The following is a 13,527-nucleotide window of genomic DNA, read 5'->3' as shown; positions in this document are numbered from 1 at the left end:
CACAGAACGGAGCCTTGATCTTGAGAGACAAGGCGGAGGAAGAGCCAGCCAGGCAGGCTGAGAAGGGAATTGTGTCTCTACAGCATCCCTCCCTCGCTGAGATTCAGTGGGCTGGAAAAGAGACAAAACACATATGGCCAAGCAGATATTCTCCCAGAGCGGAGATCCAGGCCACATAATGCACACCCACTCATCTTGCCTGATCCCAGTCCCAAGGATCCACATCCCTGCCGGCTTCTCAGCTTCCCCTTCAACTCCCTCTTCCAGGAAAGAGCGGCCAGGCACACCCTTGGGGAGAATTACAGTGCTCCTGAGCATCTTTTACCCCTGTTCCCTCCCCAGTGAGCAAACAGAGAGTAGCCACCCTCACCCAGAATATTCCACGGCACCAGGGAGCGAGCCCCTGGTTGGGCCTGAAACCCTAATCCGATGGCAGTGGATGAAGATCGATTCTAATCAATAAGTGGTATTTATTGGCTGCTTCCTTCGGGAAGAGCCTGGATTAAACACTTGGGAAAGTCTCCACCCTGTGGCAGCTACCTGAAACATAAAATTGACATTACAACTCCAGGTTTTAACACGATTCTTTAGTTTTTGCTTGAGACCACAACCTTCTGTTTCCAGTAAGTGATGAATATTTGAACAAGGGATGCATTAAGGGGCTGAGAGAGAGAGTCAGATGTTTCCGAGGAGCCTGACAGGAGATAGGAAAGTCCGCACTGCTGCCACCTACCCTGTGTATCTGGACCACCAGTACCTCAGTTTCCCCCATCTCTGTAGCCTCTTCCTGTGGCTGACACTGTAGAGAGCATTGGTGTCATGTGATGGCTGCCAACTGCTGGACAAACCTACAGCCTTGCCAACCTGCTTTGACTAGAATGCCCCTCTGGGTTGTGGCCCCATGGACTGCTGTTTTCAGAAGGACATACAGCCTAATAATAATAATGGCATTTGTTAAGCACTTACTACGTAGTAAGCGCCGGGGTGGATACAAGCAAATCGGGTTGGACCCAGTCCCCGTCCCAACGTGGGGCTCACGGTCTCAATCCCCACTTTACAGATGGGGTAACTGAGGCACAGAGCAGTGAAGTGACTTGCCCAAAGTCACACGGCAGGCAAGTGGCAGAACCGGGATTAGAACCTTTAGGGGGACGTAGATTGTGAGCCCCTCGAGGAGTAGGGTCCATGTCACATTCCCATTTTATACTCTTTCCCAAGGCTTAGGATGATATTCAGCACAGAGAAGCAACGTGGCTTAGTGGAAAGAGCCTGAGCTTGGGAGTCAGAGGTCATGGGTTCAAATCCCGGATCCACCGCTTGTCAGCTGTGTGACTTCGGGCAAGTCACTTAACTTCCCTGTGACTCAGTTCCCTCATCTGTAAAATGGGAATTAAAACTGTGAGCCCTACATGGGACAACCTGATTGCCCCAGCACTTAGAACGGTTCTTGGCACATAGTAAGTGCTTAACAAATACCATTATTATTATTATTATTATTGTTATTAAGCACTTAATAAATACTATTACTACCACTACCATGTCGCCCTAGTGCACGCCTCTTTAGGTTGGGGGTGTTTTCAAGGAAGTGCTCTAGTGGTCTCCAAAAAAATACCTCTTTGAATTATTATTAATTCTACTCTGAAATTCTGTTTTGCCAAAGCTATTTCCTTTGAGTCATTTCTGAGCAAATGGGTATGTTCATCTTATTTAATAATAATAATAATGGCATTTATTAAGCGCTTACTATGTGCAAAGCACTGTTCTAAGCACTGGAGAGTGGGAGAGTGCTTTAAAGTACACTGACATTCACTGAGATTGTTTTGGTTTTCTCTGTGGGTCGGATTGTTGCTTCTTTTTGTGCCATGAGAAGTAGCGGAGAAGCAGTGTAGCTCAGTGGCAAGAGCCTGGGCTTGGGAATCAGAGGTCGTGGATTCTAATCCCAGCTCTGCCACTTGTCAGCTGTGTGACTTTGGGCAAGTCACTCGCTTCTCTGGGCCTCAGTTCCCTCATCTGTAAAATGGGGATCAAGACTGTGAGCCCCACGTGGGACAACCTGATTACCTTGTATCTCCCCCAGCGCTTAGAACAGTGCTTGGCACATAGTAAGCGCTTAACAAAGGCCATCATTATTATCATTATTATTGTTATCAAAAATGCCTGTAGAAATAGAAATTAGAAATAGAAATTAGAAATAGAAATTAATCCCCACCAAGTTCTGTGAGGCATCAAAAAAATTCATTCAATCGTATTTATTGAGCGCTTACTGTGTGCAGAGCACTGTACTAAGCACTTGGAAAGTACAATCAGCAACAAACAAAAACAGAGTGAAAGCATGTGGAGCAATGCCGCATTGTGGCTATAGCCCAGGCTTGGGAGTAAGAAGGACCTGGTTTCTAAACCCAACTCTGTCACTGGTCTTCTGCTGGGTGACCTTGGGCAAGTCACTTAACTTCTCTGTGCCTCTGTTACCTCACCTGTAAAATGGGGATTAAGTCTGTGTCCAACCTAATTAGTTTGCATCCACCCCAGCACTTAGTACGGTTCCTGTATAGTAAGCACTTGTCAAATATCCCCCACAAAACATAAAACCCCCAAAATAAAAACTAGATGATTGGAAGTAGATCCCCAGTATGATGTTGTAATCAAAGCTTTTTGGATTTTCAGAGAAAAAACGATCCATACTCCCTTATGGCCATGGTATCCTTCAGAGTGAAGAAGATGCCATATAAAGTCCAGCCGTCAGAACTCGCCAAGGGGAGAATTTCGGTAAGTGTGCCACCAGTGAGGACAGACTCCAGTGAAATAGCTCATCGATCGAACAGTAATATGTATTGAGCGCTTCCTGTGTGCAGAGCACTGTACTAAGCACTCTGGAGAGTCCAATGCAATAGAGTTGGTAGACATGATCCCTCGCCCTTAAGGAGTTCGTAATCGAGTGGTTGTTTGGATCCCCGGCCTGCCGGTGCGGAGCTGATTTCTGGAGAAAATCAGAATATTTTCCGACCTAACCATCACTTTCCTTTTTACTCCTCACCGATCTCTGATGGGATTCCTGGAAATTAAGCAGGAGCCTATTTTTAAATATAAGGTGTGTTGACAGTCCATGAGGCCAGGAACAGTGGGAAGTTTGCGTCAGAAACCTTTGCTTTCCATTCATTCGTTTATAGTTATTGAGCACTTACTATGTGTAAAGCACTGTACTAAGCACTTGGGAAAGTATAACTTAACAGAGTTGGTAGGCGAATTCCCTGCCCACAAGGAGATTCCATGTAAGCGTCCTCAGCCTCACTATCCATTGCCCAGTGGCAGGACGGTCGCTCTATCTGATTAATGGCTCAACTCCCAGGCATAGGCATGGAGACAGATACAGGAGAAGGAGGAGGAAGAGGGGAAAGAGTAACAGAATAATAATAATAATATTTATGGTATTTGTTAAGCGCTTACTCTGTGCCGAACACTGTTCTAAGCACTGGAGTAGATGCAAGGCAATCAGGTTGTCCCACATGGGGCTCACAATCTTAATCCCCATTTTCCAGGTGAGGTAACTGAGGCCCAGAGAAGTTAAGCGGCTTGCCCAAGGTCACACAGCGACAAGTGGAGGAGCTGGGATTGGAACCCACGTCCTCTGACTCCCAAGCCCGGGCTCTTTCCATTAAGCCATGCTGCTACTCCAGAAAGGGGGGAGGGGGCAGGAGGAGGAAGAGGACGAGAAAAGGAAGAGGACGATGGGCACCATGTGGGACATGGACCGTGTCCATCCTGATTAGGCTGTATCTACCCCAGTGCTTAGTACACATAGTAAATGCTTAACAAATACCATAAAAAGGACCTGGGTTCGAATCCTGACTCCCCCTCTTGTCTGCTGTGATACCCTGGGCAAGTCACTTTGCTTCTCTGAGCCTCAGTTACCTCAACTGTAAAATGGGGATTAAGACTGTGAGCCCCATGTGGGACAGGGACTCACACCCAGCAAACCAATTTGCTGGTGTCCACCCCAGTGCTTAATATGGTGCTTGGCACATAGTAAGCACTTAATAAATGCCACTATTATTATTACAGAGTGCAGAGGGTAAGAGCAGACTAGGGAACATTCAGCCCAATGGGCGCTCCACTTTGAGAAACCAGTAACCCGCCAGGAACTTACGCATGAAGGCAAACTCTCTGCACCTCTTCTTCAGAAGGAATACACTCTACATCTAGCCCAGGCCCTAACCAGGCTGGAAATCAATCAATCAATAGTATTTATTGAGCACCTACTGTGGGCAGAGCACTGTACTTGGCGCTTAAATCCAGACTATATTCATGGAGAAAAATGCCACTAAAAGATTTTCCATCCAGGTCACCCCCTGCTTCTCCCAAACACCTAACACATTTCGGATTTATGATCATGCTGGAAAACATGGGCTCTTTTAATTCTTAATATATAGTGTTCACCCAGAGAGGTTCAAAGCCTCCAAGCTTGGATGTAAATTCAGGCTCTTTCCATTTTTATCTGTCTGGTTCCCAAACAGAAACACATGTTGCCTGGTCCTGCCTTATTGCCTGTTGAACTCAACAACTCTCAGATGACCCACAAAATGATTAGATAAGCATTTTCTTCCCTCCGTCCACCACTTTCCAGCAGTAAAATGCTTGTTATCTGGAGCGGTTGATTTATGACATAGTTTCTGAAAAGGGAGACGTGAAATCTGGAGAAGAGTCTGCTTTCAGACTCCCAGTATTTCCCAGGCTTGAGAGAGTATATGTGAGGCTGAAAAGAATGATGTTTGTCTGATATTCCCTCCAGCATCATTTGAACAGTTGGATTGATTCTTGCTGTTCTAATGCCTCTGTCCTGTTCAGGATCTGTCTCTGTTTTAGAGAGTGCCTTTCATATCCCAATCTTTATCAAGCCTTTGACTGAATAGAGCAACCCCGCTCCTAATTGCTGCTTACCTGATGTATTTTTTATGTAGTATTCTCCCACTTGGCTACTGCATTGTTACATTGTTTAAGACAAACCCTCTAGTCTGCCCCATGGACTTTGCGTTAGCTCATCCAAAAGTGGTTGCTTGGAAATCCTGATTTATTTTCATCAAAGTCCAGCCGTTATTGCTGTGAGCAATTGCTAAAATAGTGCTGAGCAGACTGGTTTCCCGCTGCTTTGCTGGTGCTCTTGTCCTGTCATTTGATGTGCAGTCATTCAATCGTATTTACTGAGCACTTACTGTGTGCAGAGCACTGTACTAAGCACTTGAGAAGTACAATTCAGCAACAAATAGAGACGGTCCCTACCCAACAACGGGCTCACAGTCTAGAAGGGGGAGACAGATAACAAAACAAAACAGGCAGACAGGTGTCAATACCATCAGAATAAATAGAATTGTAGCTGTAGACATGTCATTAATAAAATAAATAGAGTAATAAATACGTCCAAATATACACAAGTGCTGTGGGGATGGGGAGGGGATAGGGCAGAAGAGCAAAGTTCTAGGAGCTGAATGTGTCTTCCGTAGTAGATTCAGGTCTCACAACTATTTCAAATTAGTTTCTTATAGTGGGAATGAGTTGTACTTTTTTCCTTTGTGAGTAATTTTCTGGCGGGTGATGCTACCTTGTTCTAAGGGCCCTGAGAATTGTATGCAAGACTTCACTGTTCACCAAACCTCCAGAGTCTTTTGTTTCGGTTTTTTGAAGAAGGCGGGGGGCAGTTGTAATTGTGGTTGCTCCATTCCGCTTTGGGAATGACTGATGATACAGTCAGTGGAGATGCATTAAAGTCTCATTTAAGATCATTCGACCTCCTACCACTATTAGAAAAAAAAAATTAATGCCGGAAGATGAAATGTACAAGTGAAGTAGCACTCCTAGAAAATGTTATAGCTCACGCTTTCTTCGCGATATGTAAATTTGGTAAGCAAGGGACTGTACTTTACATTTATTTAATAAAGAATAAATAAATAATGTAGCTGGCCCCTGGGCTGGTATATATTTTCCCTTGAATTTTAACCCCCTTGTGTGAGATTTTCTTCCCAGGACAGCTGCAGCCATTAATCATAGTAACCCTAAAAAGACACACCTCTTTTACGTGTGGAGCTTAATGGAGATGATAAATGAATTAGAGATTGTTTTTAATAAATGGAGGAGATTAAGAGAGGGAAACAGAGGAAGTGGAGGAGCGGCTGAATCCTGGGAAATGTAGTTAGGAATGAAATATTTCTGTGAGATTTGCCTCAACATTATCCGTTAGCAGTTGACTTTTCCATTAATATTTGTGAATGGGATCACTGGATTTTCCAAGCAGTAATGGTGTAGTGATAGAATATAAGCCTGGCAGTCTGACGGTTGTGGGTTCTAATCCCGGTTCTGCCACTGTCTGCCTTGTGATCTTGGGCAAGTCACTTCACTTCTCTCTGCCTCTGTTTCCTCACCTGTAAAATGGAGATTAAGGCTTTGAGCCCCATGTGGGACAGGGACTGTGTCCAACTGATTTGCTTGTAACCACCCCAGAGCTTAGTACACTGCCTTACACACAGTAAGTGCTTAACAAATACCAGAATTATTATTATTATTATTAATAATAATAATAATAAATAATTAGCCAGGCACAGCCAGTTTTTGGAAGCGATGCATTCTCCAGTTTTCTTGGCATCCTGACTTTGGAAAACTCCTCTCTCTTTCCTCTCTCCCAAGGAGAATAGCGGATATGGGTCTTATCCTGAGCTCTAATGTGGGCTCCTCCACTTGACTGCTGTGTGACCTTGGGCAAGACACTTCACTTTGCTGTGCCTCAGTTACCATATCTGAAAAATGAGGATTAAGACCGCGAGCCCCATGTGGGATATGGACTGTGTCCAATCGGATTAGCTTGTAGCTACCCCAGAGCTTAGTACGGGGCCCGATATGTAGTAAGTGCTTAACTAACTACTGGGCTGGACTAATGCTCTGAGAGTATGATATACAGACACATTCCCTGCCCACAACGAGCTTACTGTCTAGTGAGGTGATGTGAGGGCAATGTGGGCTTGGGAGATGGAATTCCAGAGCCGGTTCTCCTTGTCCAGGATCCCCTGAATGGCTGGTAATTCATTCATTCAGTCATATTTAATGAGTGCTTACTGTGCGCAGAGCTCTGTACTAAGCGCTTATGACCGAGCCAGAAGATCATCCCATCGAGCCCGCACAATTAAGTCCTCCCCCATTCAGCTGTGTCCTTAGATGGTCGATTGTTCAAATTCCACATACCCGCAGAGAATTGTGGAGTTAACAACGGACCCCCCCACCAAGTCTGATCCACCATCATTTCTCTAGGTCAACTTCCGAGCTCTCCCCTTCCATCATTCTCCTCTTTTTACTCCACAGGTCCGAACGACGGTCGTCTGGGCCACGCCAAACGTCTCCTTTGCGATCCCGCTGTGGGTTATAATATTGGCCATCCTTTTAGGGCTGCTCGTTCTGGCCTTGTTGACTGTAGCACTGTGGAAGGTAAGTGCCTCTTCTTCCCTGATTCTGTAAAGCAGGAATGGTGAAAAGGTTCAGACGCTGAGAGAGACTCTGCACCCCAGAATTCAGGACCCTTGGCAAGTGTTTCATGGAGTTGATGTTTAAGAACTCTGCTGGCACTTTAATTGGAGTCTGTGCTTTTCTTTTACAGTTTAGTCATAAATAAATATGCAGAGTTTGGCTTCAATTTTCAGGCTGTTTAGATTGGCCTGAATTGGGGCAATTGGGGCAATTAATCCCAGCTCCAACATTTGTCTTCTGTGAGACCTTAGACAAGTCACTTCACTATTCAGTGCCTCAGTTATCCCATCTGTAAAATGGGGATTAAGACTTTGAACCACATGTGGGATAGAGACTGTGTCCAATATGATTACCTTGTATCTACTCGGCGTTTAGTACAGTTGCCTGGCACATAGGTAAGTGCTTCACAATACCATAAAAAATGTCATATCTTTAGCTGCTATTGCAACTTAACTTCTCTGTGCCTCAGTTAACCTCGTCTGGAAAATGGGGATTAAGACTGTGAGCCCCACGTGGGACAACCTGATCACCTTGTATCCCCCCAGCACTTAGAACGGTGCTTTGCATATAGTAAGCGCTTAATAAATGCCATTATTATTATTAAATGGCCCTAAAATTTTGATAGCATTCTTTAAAATGATGACCAAGTTACCAGTTCTATAAGGCAGCTCTAGATTTTGGGTTTGAGAACCAATTAGACCATCCCATTAGGTACTGCTGAAGGTTGTATGATACCTTAGTGTTGATTTCACACGAGAAGTCTTGACTTCTTCTCTGCCCATACTATGTTCTTATGGCTAAAAGTTAGCATCTACAGTGTGGAAATCCATTTATCCCTGCATCAGGTTTGCCTTGCTTTGCTTCCAAGGGTAGAAACTCTGTCGGAAACTCCATGCGACTGAAAATAATTAGCTCAAATCTCCTGGGAGAGAGGGACTTGTTTCCTCCTCTGGGCAGGTTCTGAGAACTACTTTCCCCAGAGATCCTGTTTGTTTCTGCCTCTACCATCTCCCGCCTATTTTACTCCTTCAACTTCCTGTTGGAGCTGGAAGTTGGGAGCAGGATTCCCCACCCTCGGCTAGCCTGTCAGTCAGTAGGACAAAGAATTTGGGCAGTGACTTAGAATGACCTTTCTCAGCTCTAGTTAGGGGTTTGTGCCACCCTTGGGCCTAGCTGGGCAACTTCCTACTCTTACCAATCGCGACGAGTTGGCTCACACTATTGATTCATAGTCATGTCTGTCTTCCCCCTCTGGACTGTAAGCTCATTGTGGACAGGGAATGTGTCTGTTGTTGTATTGTGCTCTCCCAAACGCTTAATACAGTGCTCTCTGCACACAGTAAGAGCTCAATAAATATGAATGAATGAATGGATGAATAAGGAGGTGAGTTGTAGATCAGCTCACTGAGGGAGGCATCATCATCATCAGTCATCATCAGTGGTATTTATTGAGTGCTTACTGTGCACAGAACACTGTACTAAGCACTTGGAAGCATACAATACAAAAGAGTTGGCAGATATGATCCCTGCCCATGGGACTAGAGATACTGTTTAATCCACTGACAAAATCATTTGCCAACTCCCAAGCAGAAAAGCATCCACCTCTTAGACATTCCTTCCTCCCTTTCTTCTCCCTTAATCGTGGCCGAGTGGAAAGAGCACAGGCCTGAGAGTCAGAAGGTCTGGGTTTGAATCCCAGCTCTGCCAGTTGCCTGATGCGTGACCTTGGGAAAGTCACTGCATTCTTCTAGTCCTCAGTTCCCTCATCTGCAAAATGAGGATTCAATGCCTGTCTTCCTTGTATTTTGATTGTGAGTCCCATCATCATCATCAGAGGTATTTATTGAGCACTTACTGTGTGCAGAGCTCTGTATTAGGTGCTTGGGAGAGTACAATACAACAGAGTGGGTAGACACGTTCCCCTGCCCATGGTGAATTTTCAGCCTTAGGACTGTGTCTGACCTGATTGTCCTAGTCCAGAGCTTGGCACGCAGTAAGCGCTTAGCAAATATCAGTTATTCTTCTCCTTCTCACAATGCAGGGATTCAGTGTCCCAGTGGGACCTTCCCAAGGACAAATCAAGCATTGTACAAAGTGAGATGTCCTTCACAGTCACCTTCCCCTCACTGATCCTTCTTCCTTCTGTTATTCCTGGCAGTGCGGTTTCTTCGACAGGGCCAGGCCCCCTCAGGACGACATGGCGGACAGAGAGCAGCTGACACACAACAAGACTACTGATGCGTGAAAACAGCCCAGATTCACCCCGGTCCGGTCCAAGGGCACAACTGTCCTGAAGGCGAAGGCTGAAAACGGTTTCTTCCACCAACCAGCTGGCTGGGAGGACAGGGGTTCCGGTGATGCCAAGGGGCTCTGAACTATTAGGAGAAATCTCCCCGAGGCCCAGTCTGACAGACACACCAAGGTGGGAAGAGTTTTCTGCTGGAGGAATTTTGGACACTTTCCAGCTAGTCGAAACCTTGCAAAGTTGGCATCACTGTATTACCTAAAAGGTAGAACAGGATGAAACCTTCAACCACTACTGTACCCTAGAATAATCCCTCCCTGCAAGGGACAGCTGAGGCTGAGAGAGGCTGGCACTTGGGGGTGGGATTCTTTCAGCGGGAAGCGCTACTTTATCCTTCCACCTTGGGATCCCAACCAGTCATGGGTTTGGACATTTGGATCTGATCTTCCTCTTCAGGGAATCACGGTTCCCACACCCATAAGAGGAAACCACTCGGGGTAAAGATCTTCCTGTTTTCCACAGATCGCTTTGGGGAAAGGCAATATTTGAAAACAGGGAAAAGGTCCTGGGGTTTCAATACTCTCTCTTCTCGTTGGCCGATGACTCGAGTAATAAATGGCATTTATTGAGTGCTTACTGTGTGCAGAGCACTGTATTAAGCGCTTGGGAGAGTACATAGTGCAACATAGCTGGTAGACACGTTTTCTCTCCACAAGGAGCTTATGGTCTAGAGACTCAGACTGGCAACTAAAGCAATGTTGCCCTTTCTTACCCACTTACCTCCCTCCTTTCTTTATTTCTTGCTTCTTTTCCGGGCTCCTTTCAAACCACACTCACTTCCCTCCCCGCTTTCTACCTTTCCCTTTCCAGAATATCAGTTGACACCACTCCACTGATTTAAAGAGACCCTTCTACTTCAATCAGTGGTATTTATTAAGTGTTCATTGGGTACAGAGCACTGTACTAAGCACTTGGTAGAATACAATACAACAAAGTTGGTAGATACATTCCCTGCTTCTACTTGTCCACTTAGGTTTGTTTTATTTATTTTTTTAATCCTCAACTCCCAGCCCAAAATACATCACAGTGAAAGATTTTGTCTAACTCTTTGGGAAAGTAGTACAGTTTTCAATATCTTTAGGGCGAGAAAGGCAGAGCAATGATATTTAGCTTTTAGGTTAAATTAAATAGTCCTTCCCTCCCCAACAAAGACCACCTACTTCCTGATGAGAAACATGTAGAGGGAGGGCAAACCAAAGAGGTACCAATTATGGTGATGAGGATGATGAGGATAATGATTTCCAGGCCTAGGGAAGAACACAGAGGAAAAAGTGTTTCTTGAAAATGATGGCATTGTCTGAATCAGGCTCAAAATACATACTTACGTACCTTCTTACTGCCACTATAAATAGAAAACTCAAATTTAAGTTGGTTTCTTCGTTCATTCAATCGTATTTGTTTCTTCCCAACAAATAAGGCAGTTCTCCTAGAAGAAATGTTTTCACTATAGGTTTTAGATGGACCAAAACCTAAGACAGAATTCAGGAGCATTCTGAATCTGGCAACAGTGCATTCATTCATTCAATAAATACTACTGAATGAATGAATGAATGCAGGGCAGTGTTGGAAGAAATGGTGGTGGACATTTGAGTGGTGTCAAATACACAGTGTGTCACCTCACAAGATAGCCTTAACTTGGAGTTCACCTCATGATCTGTGGGAAAACTGACAGAACTCCCCAAGTAATGACTTTAAACGTTTGTAAATACAGAACTGACCAGGTCCAACAATTTACATCAGCACGGATTTGAATTATGTTTTGTTATACGGAAGCGCTATTGAGCAGTAGTGAAGCAAATGAGTTTCTGGGGTGCAAAACTGTGCCTCCATGTGACTTTGAAGCATGTTTTCACAGACTTGAGATTTTTAAAGAACTATTCCATCTTTGGAATAAGCGAGTACGATTGTCCGGGCCGGGAGAGGGCTTTGGGGTGCACTGTTGGGGGATGATGGGGGGGCCACTTGTCAGGAAGGTCGGGGTTTGCTGGGCGAGTTGTGTCTCACTCTACTGAACCGACTGGGGCTGACAGACTACTCCTACTTCGTAGGCCATTAACTGCCAGGAATCACTGAAAAGGGATTAGCCGTTACTTCGAGCAGAAGGATTGCTTTAAACGGATGCTGCCACCCCTCCTTCAACATTATCTTCCTTCTTGGAAGTGTCTGGCGCCTAAGAGCTCCCCTTCCCCTCTTGGTTTGGTGGGCTTCTGGAAGAGGGGGGCAGCTGTGAAGTCTTGAACATGCCCGGGAGTTCATCTGCAGCATGAGGCAGGAACTTCAGCTGCATCCAGCCAGTCAGTTGTATTTCTCGAGCACTTACGGTGTTCAGAGCCCCGTACTAAGCACTTGGGAGAGCACGATAGAACAATAAAATGACACATTCCCTGCCCGCAAATAGCTTACAGTCTAGAGGGGGAACATACATTAATAGAAATAAATAAATAACAGATACGGACGTAAGTGTTGTGGGGCTGGGAGAGGGGGATGAATAAAGGGAGCAAGTCAGGGCCACGCAGAAGGGAGTGAGAGTAGAGGAAAGGAGGGCTTGCCTAAACCTCTCCATGCTTCGGTGTACGTCTGGCTAGTGGCTGAAGGCTGGAGAGCGGCAAGAATAGACGAAGAAGGAGAAGCAGTGTGGCCTACTGGAAAGACTATGGGCCTGAGAGTCAAAGGACCTGGGTTCTAATCCCGGCTCTGCCACTCATCTGCAGTGTGACCTTGGACAAGTCACTTTGCTTCTCTGTGCCTCAGTTCCCTCATCTGTAAAATGGGGGTTAAGACTGTTAGCCCCTTGTGGGACATTGGCTAATTAACCTGTAGCTACCCCAGTACGTTATACAGTGCCTGGCACAGAGTAATGCTAAACAAATACCATAAAAAAAGAGGAACCTGAAGGTGAAATCAGCTGGACGATAATCTCAACCAGATCCACATGTACTGGACAGGAAGGGTAATGTATTCATCTGAAGACATAATCACTATAATCGGGGTTTTCACTTAGTTCTTACTATGTGCCAAGAATCGGGTTAGGCACTAGAGTAGATTTAAGATAAAGTCAGATAGATCTGACACAATCTCTATCCGACACAAGATTCTCAATCCAAGAGAGAGAGGGTGTCAGAGAGTCCCATTTTGCAGAGGAGGAAACTGCAGTTAAGTGACTTGCCCGATGTCACACACAAGGCAAGGGTGCAGCTGGGAATTCAAAGTCATGTTTCCTGCTTCCCAGATCCGTCCATTTTCTACTAGGCCACACTTGATTCTAGAATCCAAGGGATTTGGGGAAATGGTTTTCTTGTGACTCATTTTCAAGATAATTTACCACAGTAGTACAGCGTAGGTGTTGCGTAGCTACTTAAACTCTGCCTCCGACCGATCACAGTGCTGCCTCTCAGGAGTAGGCGGGCTCTAAGTGGATGCTTCCAACCTCTTCCTCTGACCCTCCTTGCCCCCATCCACCTGGCCTGCTCCCCTCCCACTCCATCCCACCCCCACCCTCTGTGGCTCTCCAAACACCTGGGATGGTTCAACAGCCAAGGCTCCAAGGGAAAAGTAACTCTGCTTCCCAGAAATCCCAATCCCTGCCAATAGCTCCAGACTCATTTCCAGCCAAGGGAAGGGGATTTTCAGCTGACTCAACACGACATTATCTGGAGTTGGAATCCGTTTCTTTGAGAACTAGAATAATAATAATAGTGATGGTATTTATAAAGTGCTTA

At 45.4% G+C, this 13,527-nt stretch overlaps 1 protein-coding gene across 1 annotated transcript in view; it reads left to right on the top strand.

Annotated features, from left to right (window-relative positions):
• Positions 1–10,733, top strand: part of ITGA8 (integrin subunit alpha 8) — a 107,705-nt gene extending 96,972 nt beyond the window's left edge. Inside the window, exons 28-30 of the mRNA XM_038755834.1 lie at positions 2,665–2,766; positions 7,342–7,464; positions 9,662–10,733. Coding sequence (XP_038611762.1) covers positions 2,665–2,766; positions 7,342–7,464; positions 9,662–9,748 — 312 coding nt within the window. The 3' untranslated portion in view covers positions 9,749–10,733. The remainder of the gene's footprint in view (positions 1–2,664; positions 2,767–7,341; positions 7,465–9,661) is intronic.
• The last annotated feature ends 2,794 nt before the right edge of the window (positions 10,734–13,527 follow it).

Source organism: Tachyglossus aculeatus, chromosome 13, assembly GCF_015852505.1.
Source record: "Tachyglossus aculeatus isolate mTacAcu1 chromosome 13, mTacAcu1.pri, whole genome shotgun sequence".
In the NCBI taxonomy this organism is placed as follows: Eukaryota; Metazoa; Chordata; class Mammalia; order Monotremata; family Tachyglossidae; genus Tachyglossus; species Tachyglossus aculeatus.
The sequence above is the reverse complement of the archived record's forward strand: the minus strand, read 5'-3'. Positions and strand labels throughout refer to the sequence as shown.